The following is an 8,721-nucleotide window of genomic DNA, read 5'->3' on the forward strand; positions in this document are numbered from 1 at the left end:
GCACTAAATAGTTTTGGTTTAACATTTAACAAAAAATAAACAGCGAATAAAGATGTTTGTACACTCACATAAGTCATACTGTATATGGTCTAATGGTCTTGTTGTGTTACACACATGGTGGTTGCCATGTTTACATCACATGACCTGCTGAATACTATTTTACATTACCTCTATAATCCCCCATTATTAAACACTTTTGGTTGCAGAATTAATGGGTTGCAAATATGTCTGTGGATAATGTATTTTTACAATGGCACTGGTTAATGAATCTCGGCGTCTTTCGCATAGACTTGCATTTCATAGGTCATGTTTTAGACAAGGAATAAACAAACAAACCAAATTCTTTAAAATAGTCAGTTTAAAGAATTTACATTCACTGAGCTTATTAGTGAGCAAGGGGTTTGCTAGGAACAAATGTATCAAAATGTTGTACACATAATGTTGCAGTGGGGAAAATATTTATTTGACCCCCTGCTGATTTTGTAAAATTTGCCCACTTACAAAAAAATGAAGGGTCTGTATTTTTTATGGTAGGTTTATTTTAACATATAGGAACAGAATATCAACAAAAAAATCCCAAAAAATAAAAAACACACATTATATAGGTTAGAAACCGATTTGCATTTCACTATTTGATACCCAAGCAAAACATGACTTAACACTTTGTTTAGAAACCCGTGTTTTTGTAGTTGCTCAACAGGTTTGCACACATCTCAGGATGGAATTTGATCCACTCCTCTTTCCTTAAGGTTTTTTGGCTGTCATTTGGCAACTTTAAGTTTCAGCTCCCTCCACAGATTTTCTATAAGATTGAGGTTTGGAGACTGGCTAGGCCGCTCCATGACCTTAATGTGCTTCTTTTTGAGCCACTCCTTTGTTGCCTTCGGGATATGTTTCGGGTCATTGCAATCCTTGAAGACTTATCCATGACCCATCTTCAGTGTTCTGAGGGAAGGACATTCTCGTCCAATATTTTACAGTACATGGCCCCGTCCATTTGCCCCTCAATGCAGTGAAGTCGTCCTGTACACTTTAAACCGGCCCCAAGGCATAATGTTTCCACCTCTGTGCTTGACTGTAGAGATGGTGTACTTGGGCTCATAGTCAGCATTTCTTTCCTTTCAAACATGGCGAGTCGGGTTAATGCCAAAGAGCTCAATTTTGGCCTTATCTAACCACTCTAACCACTAACTCTTTCTCCCAAGACTTCTCTGAATCATTTAGATGTTCTTTGGCAAACTTTAAACAGGCCTGTACATGTGTCTTCTCGAGCAGGATATCAGTCCATTGTGGTGCAGTGTGTTACCAATGGTTTGCTTGGTGACTGTGGTCCCAACTGCCTTAAGATCATTAACAAGCTCCTCCCGTGTAGTTTGGGGCTGATCCCTCACCTTCTGATCATCCTTATCCCATGAGACAAGATCTTGCACAGAGCTCCAGACCGAGGGCGACTTGATTGTTGTTTTATATTTCTTCCATTTCCGAATAATCACACCAACAGTTGTCTCCTCACCAAGCTTCTTGCTGATGGTCTTGTAGCCCATTCGAGCCTTGTGTAGAGCTACTATCTTGTCTCTGACATCCTTTGACAGCTCTTTGGTCTTGCTCATGGTGGTGGGAGACCTTGGGAAGATTACATAATTTTATTCATTTAGCAGATGCTTTTATCTAAAGCGACTTACAAATGAGGGCAGTGTAAGCAATCAAAAACAACAAAAAGAGCAATGATAAATAAGTGCTATAACAAGTCTCAGTTAGCTTAACACAGTACACGTAGCAAGGGCGTGTAATCTTGGTTTGATTTTTTTTAAGAATAGAATTAGAATAGTGAGTGCAAAGTTAGAGGGTCAAATAAAGATGGAAGAGATGTGTTTTAAGCCGATTCTTGAAGATGGCTAAGGACTGCTCAGGACTAATAAGTTTTCCACATGTACACATAACCAATCTGTGGAAGCCAGAATTCTTGCTGGTTGGTAGGGGATCAAATAATAATTTCACTCACCGAAATGCAAATCAATCTCTATCCTATATATATGTGTTTTTTTTTCTTGTTTTTTTTGGTAGGTATTCTGTCTCTATCCATTAAAGTAAACCTACCATATAAATTACAGAATCAGCAGGGGATCAAATAAATATTTTCTCCACTGTATATATTAGCATCAATCCCATAGAAAATTGTGTAATTTAATTGGCACGATCAAATATGACATTAACCTCAAAGACATGAATCATAGAGACTGAAAATGCCCCAAATGGGTCCTAAACTTTGTCATCTTACTTGACACTTTTGATGATATAATTTTGACATGAGGTTATAAGACAATGGTGACCTTTACAAAGGAAACTACAGCTAAAATCACAGTATAATTGCACCAGGCTTCGCTCTGGGACCTCCATTCCTAATTTAGATGTACAGCGCCCCACATTTGTCAAAATTTCTATGGGTGTTTACATAAAATCCAAGGCTTTCAATTGAGGCTGGTGAAATATTTGGCAGGATCTGTTTTAACCAGTGTCCTATTACTTAAGGGCTAATGGACTCAAATGAAAGCATCCCTGGTCGCCTACAAAACCTAAATGGATTTGGACGAAGGCTGCAGTTAAATGAAGAACTTCCCAGTGATATTAATGACACCCCTCAGATCATAACTGGGTGATTTTGCAGCAAATGCATGCCCACTTGAAGCATTTTTCAGGTCAGCTCGAAATACGCAACGAAAATACTACTTTTAACTGAGGAAAACTCTGTTGTTGTGTTCTATCGCAGAATGCAGAGATAATTCATCACTTTCAGAAGCACTCACAAGGGAAAAGTGGCATCCAAACAAACTTCACACAGTCCAAAATTAGCCAGAAATAGAAAAGATGAAGAGGTAAAGTGACAAAGCAAAAAGCACATAATGGCTAAAGTGAGCCATGTTTTGGAGAGTAATATCAGAGAGGAGACAAGAGGACGTTTTTACAGTAATTAAACAGGAACACAAACAGGCCACGGAAACATATTAGCGAGAGACTAATCATGACAGTTCAATGCGAAGCACTCATTAATAGCAAAGATAAGCTAGTTAGCCTGCCTCGGTCAATATTTATACATGTTTTCCCCGCTAATTGAGCTTTCGTTTCGATTTGGGCCTGCTAAACCAAGCGTGGGACCAAGCTGGTGCTTTTTAGAGTAAATAGCAAGAACAGGTTTTGCAAAATGTAAAATTTTATTTTCAAAAATGTAAGCAACAGATTACACAGTTAACTTTCAGCAATTGCAGTCCTAACTTAAACAGTACTCACATTCGGGACTTCAAAATGAAAGACTCACAAACTTACACACTATCTACCTATAATATACAAAAAGAATACAGAATAAATATTAAAATGGCCACAAGAGAAAAAAGTAAGTTAATCAAAACAATTAGTAGAGAGCAAATGTTGGGAAAGTAGAAACAAGACTCTGTGCCTTAAATACAATGTTTTTTGTTTTTCCTATTACATTTTTTACAAATTGTGCAAGATTTCAGACTAAGGCTCTGGTCTTGACATGACAGCTGTTCGCCAAGCACACACACACACACACACACACTCACGCACAGACGTCCACACACACATGCTCCCTGTGCTCTGCGCACTCGCTGGGGTTTAGCAAATGTTACAGGGTAAGAAATGGGCTGTCGGTGCACGGGCTGTACCTGTGATAGTGATGGTGGATACCGTGTTTCAAATGAACATGCACTTCACCCTGATGTGGAAAGCATCCCGATATGCCTCAAGGAGACATTTTAGAGGAGTGTATTTCAAAAGCAACCCTCACCTTGCAAATGAAAACATGAAGAATACACCAGAACCATTAAGGCAAGAACAGCTGGAGTGGTATCTGTAACAAAATTGGCATGTTCGGGTACATGGATATGCCACACTGAACTTAGCATAACTGGTTCTCCACTGTCAGTTTAAGTACAAGGTTCTCAAGAGCAACGTTTTAAAATTCAAACAGTAGTTTTTAGACTTAGAAAAATGAGATAAGAAAATAACATTGCCAGACAACAGAGACATACCATATGGATCATAAAACTACAGGAAATAATTTAAGTTGCAATTTTGGAAACCACACGACAGTACCCTCCCTTTTAAGACCCACCCACCAGCCCGCCCTAACCCCACCCTAAAAGGAAAAAAAGATATCACTTACATTTAAACCAATTTATCCTCTTGTGAAGGTGTATTCCAACAGTTAGTCACCCCACATGTTTTGTTTACTTACAGTGAAAGAGAAGTCTGTTGCAGATTAAAGCATTCGTATTTCAGTTTGGGAAAAACAAGACATCCTTGCAATGTGACGGCGCAAAAAAAGCATCTTCGGGTCTTCTCGTTAGTGCAACTTTTTAGACACAAATTCCAGTGATTCCTTAAGGTAACAGTTTGATTTCTTTACACCCTTTCCAGAGTCTTCCAGATATCCAAAGCAAAGGCCAGTCCCTTCTCGACGTATCCGTTTATTCTATTCTTTCCATTTTTTCCATGTTTCTTTTTTCAGTTTTTTCTTCTTCTTCTTTTTTTTTTTTTTTGCGTGTTGGGTTTCAAATGGCCTTTCGCATCAGCTGTTTACTAGAACATAAACGCGGGACGTGTCCTTTGTCTGTTCGTCATCATATTCCATTCAGACGGTTCAACTACAGGCCTCAAAAGGGGAGCGAGAGGAATGGGAGAAGGATGAGGAGGAGAGAGCTGTACAACTGAACACATCCCTGATCATCCAGGGCATCCAAACATAAACCACATCGGAGAAACAAGAAACGCCACTGAACCTTCATATAACACAGTAGGGTTCCCTCGGTAACCTGGATTTTCTGCAGTAGAGGAGCGTGGTGCTGAAGCATCTCCGGAGCTCCCGGTTGGAGAAGATGCAGATGAAGGGGTTGACTCCCGCCTGGGCAAAGCTCATCCACACAGCTGCCGTCAGGTAACCTCCTGGGATCACTGGGCCTCGTGCGAACACCCTCCAGTAGCAGGCTACCAGGTAGGGTCCCCACAGGCTCAGGAAGAAGAAGGTAATGATGTAGAACATCCTGCTTATCCTCTTTTCTGTCTTAAACTCGTCCAGCACCAGCAGACGCCTGCGGCCCGCCGCATTAGTGTTCTGCCGGATTCCCAGCAGGGTCGGAGGCGTGGGGCCCCGGCCGAAGCCCGCCAGCCAGTTCGCTGCAGCCTGACCGCTCGCCCCCGGGCCGTGGAAGGTCCAGTTCTGGCTGACGGCGGGCACGAACTGCACCGGCTTCATCTTTCGGCGGTCGTGGACGAAAAAGATGAGCTTGAGGTAGACAAGCTGGGTGGCCAGGAGGATGAGTGCAAGGAGCAGCATGAAGCCCAATGAGTCATTAGCACGGAAGGAGCGGTGCTGGAAGGTGCACTGGTCCTCCTCGCGGATGAAGGAGTACGTCCCCACGTCCAGCACCGGAGGGAATGCCATGGCTACCGACAGCGTCCACACCATGCATATGACGGCCAGGCATGTCCAGAAGGTCAGCCGCTTGGTGTAAAAGCGGTGGTGGGCGATGGCCAGGTACCGCGTCACGCTAACGCAGAACAGCATGAAAGCAGTGTGGAAACAGGAGAGCACGCCCAAGAAGGCGATCACTTTGCAGGTCAGCGTGCCGTACGTCCAGGCTGAGCCATTCTTGACGGAGGTAAAGACGAAGGGGAAGCAGATGGCTGAGCGGAGGATGTCCGAAGCGCAGAGGTCCAGCAGGAAGTAGTAGGGCGCTCGATGAAGGCTCTTGTCTTTGACCAGCAGGATGGAGATCAGGAGGTTTCCGACCACGCCAACACCGATGATGAAACCCAGGGAGGTCAGTTTAAGGAAAGTGGCGAGCGGAGAGACATTCTGCAAGATGTTGTGGTCCCCTGCATGGCTGTAGTTCGCCATAGATGGAGAAGGGATCATAGAGAACGCTTAAAGCTTTAGCCAAGTATCATGATCTGGATGGAGCGTGGAGCGATAGATCCATCTGGTGTGCTTTGAAGCAGGTTCCAGCCTTGTTCGTCACTGTCTTCTAAGGCATCCTTTGTTCCTTTGTCTCATCACACCTAAAAGGATCCCTGAAAAACATGATCCACCCATTAGGATTCGCTCACACAAAACAAACTGGGGGGCTTTGCGTTGCATCGCTCATTTCTTTTGTCATTCACATTGCTTTTCTAATTGCATACGAAATTGCGGCTCCAACGGTATGCTGTCTGAGCCGAGCTCATACAGTTGCTTAATTCAGCACAAGGATTCGGCATTGGACACTGACATAAATCCTGGCTAAAATAACAGACCCCCACCCCCAACATCTCCCCTTTTTCCAAAGCAAATTAAATAAATAATGGCAAAGATAGAGAATGCAGTCGACAAGATGCTCATCATCATGGCTAGACATCCGTCTAGAGGCATATTCATTGGTGCTATGATGGAAAAAGACTTGAAAGCGAATGATTGCTATCCGCTACACCCGAAAGGAACATTTGTCGAAATGCAGCAAGAAAAGCTGTTGATCACACCCAAAGATCCTGCAGAATCTGACCGTGTTCATTCCCTCTGTGTATCATGATACTGTGCAGAATCAGTCATGAATCCTCATATGATTGACTGTATAAAGGAATATGAAGAAATGCGTCATGTTATATTTTAAATATATAGCTTATTGTGTCTTTCATACAGACGTTCAGTGCAACAACACAGTTTCATGCAAGTCATTTGCGGGGAGAAAAAAACACGAGCTTTAGAATTACATTCCAGTTTTATCCCCCCTCTAACCTAGATTTATTGTTTATTAGTATTGGTATGATGACTAATTCGAGTAAAAATAAATAAACAAACAATAGATTTGCGTCTATAAATCGACTCTATATAATAGCCTGCCGTTTCTTTTATATTAAACGCACGAAGAGCCTTTCCCTATATAATAAAATAATAAACCTTTGTGTCTCCAGTTGCATTTTTACAAAATATCCACCATTGAAAACGTTTCAGAGCGTTGTATCAAAATAAGCAACAGATACCGGATCTTTAGGGTGTTTGCGTATGATTTCAGTACACACACGATCTATTTTATTTTTTAAAAATTTTTTAAATCGGAATGATTTCTGGATGGCTGAGCGTCCATTATAGGCACAGCAATTCCTTCAAATACATGCATGCAAATATCGAGATCAACAGAGACAGCGCTATAAAAATATCATTTAAAAACATACCTGTTGAAAGTCCCCCTTTGTTTCCCTGGCGGATATTTACATGGCAGCAGTCACTTTGTCGTAAAAAAAAAAGCTTTAGTTTTGTTGCCTGCTCTTTTTCCCCCACTGTGATTATACAGTAAACGGTGCGGGCGGCGCATGCGCACTGGCGCTATTTGTGATCCGAGCAGCAGCATCATCTGCACTGATGGGTGCAGCAGCATCACGGATCCCTTTCGCCCTTTATTAGAGTGTACTACTGTCATATGTGCCGTCGTATGTGTTATAATAAATGTTTACTGTATATACTGTATATGTATTATGTCAGTAGTCCAGTACATAGCCTATGTCACTTTATACATGTATTTCTTATGCACTGCAATATCTATCTATCTATCTATCTGTCTGTCTATCACATGCACATAAATAAACGAATGGAAAATTATCTATTTATTGTAAAGCCAATCCTGTTTTCTTATTTATACATTGTATTTATTCTATGTTTAACGAACAAGATTTTGAACTTGAACTTAACTTATTGGAGTATCATTTCATCCATTGTGTCTATGTGCCTATATTACATATGGTTCAGCAGCACGGGATAAATTTACTCAACATAAATAATTAACACGGCCTATTGTGTGTGATGCACATCATTGCCCTGAATAAAGACCAAGATGGGTGTCTCATTCTATTGCATAGTTGGCACTGGACATAGAGTGAACCCAAAGGTATTGTTTAAACACTTTAGTATGTATAATTAAAAATATATGTATGCTAAAGCAGATAAAATGTAAGATGAGTGCAACAACCTTTTACCAGCTAGTCCCGAGTTTAGTGCTAAAGTTCCTAGTTCAAACAGTAGAATGTAATATTAACACCGCTGTCCTGGATTCAGTAACCAAAAATTGAAAAAAAAAAAAATGCATATCTTGTGTGCAATGTAAGTTGCTTTGATGTGTGTTAAAATGCCTTCATGTCAACAGTCCTAACTATGGACAAGTAGTATCTTAACATGATCTACAAGTCTTTGACAATCATGTGTTCAGACTAATTTTAGTCTGCTGTTTCTTTATCATTTAGAAGCTAACACGTGTATTTTTGTGGATGTTTTCCCTAAAAAGTGACTGTGCCATAACTCTTGAAAATCAATGTAACTTATTTGGAATTTTACTAATGAAATTACACAGAAGGAATGACTTGATGTCTCAATACTGTACAAATTGTATATCCAAGAGTACAATTTGCACACACAAAAAAGACAAACAACTTGTTTCCACACCTAATTAAAATGAGTTTTTCTAATTTGTTCAAGTGAAAAGAATTTTAATGCATAGGACTTCAAACATGGTCCATCAGTTTGCAACAGATATAGTCTCCTACTTGAAAACAAAAAGGCACACAAGGCTCACAAAATATATTAACATAAGCACACAAAGCAAGCATCGCCCTCCTTCTGTAAAGCACACTGTCAGTGACAATGCTTTATACAGACAGAAAAAGCAGTAGCCATTTAAC

General features: G+C 40.8%; 1 protein-coding gene across 2 annotated transcripts; it reads right to left on the reverse strand.

Annotated features, from left to right (window-relative positions):
- Positions 1 to 540: 540 nt before the first annotated feature.
- Positions 541 to 7,366, reverse strand: LOC113058593 (probable G protein-coupled receptor 85). 2 transcript variants are annotated; one of them, XM_026226636.1, is made up of 3 exons: positions 7,225 to 7,366; positions 4,181 to 6,087; positions 541 to 1,623 (listed from the first exon to the last, which is right to left on the reverse strand). In XM_026226636.1, the coding sequence occupies exon 2, from the start codon at positions 5,930 to 5,932 to the stop codon at positions 4,799 to 4,801; it is 1,134 nt and encodes a 377-aa protein (XP_026082421.1). In that variant the 5' UTR covers positions 5,933 to 6,087; positions 7,225 to 7,366; the 3' UTR covers positions 541 to 1,623; positions 4,181 to 4,798. The 2 variants fall into 2 exon arrangements, with proteins under 2 accessions (XP_026082421.1, XP_026082411.1); XM_026226626.1 differs by lacking the exon at positions 541 to 1,623 and adding an exon at positions 3,191 to 3,802.
- Positions 7,367 to 8,721: the final 1,355 nt, after the last annotated feature.

The sequence above is a fragment of the Carassius auratus genome, chromosome 4 (genome assembly GCF_003368295.1).
Source record: "Carassius auratus strain Wakin chromosome 4, ASM336829v1, whole genome shotgun sequence".
Taxonomy (NCBI): domain Eukaryota; kingdom Metazoa; phylum Chordata; class Actinopteri; order Cypriniformes; family Cyprinidae; genus Carassius; species Carassius auratus.

What these genes read in the sequence shown, in the direction of transcription:
- LOC113058593 (XM_026226636.1), bottom strand. Translation starts at nt 5,932, where the DNA reads ATGATCCCTTCTCCATCTATGGCGAACTACAGCCATGCAGGGGACCAC.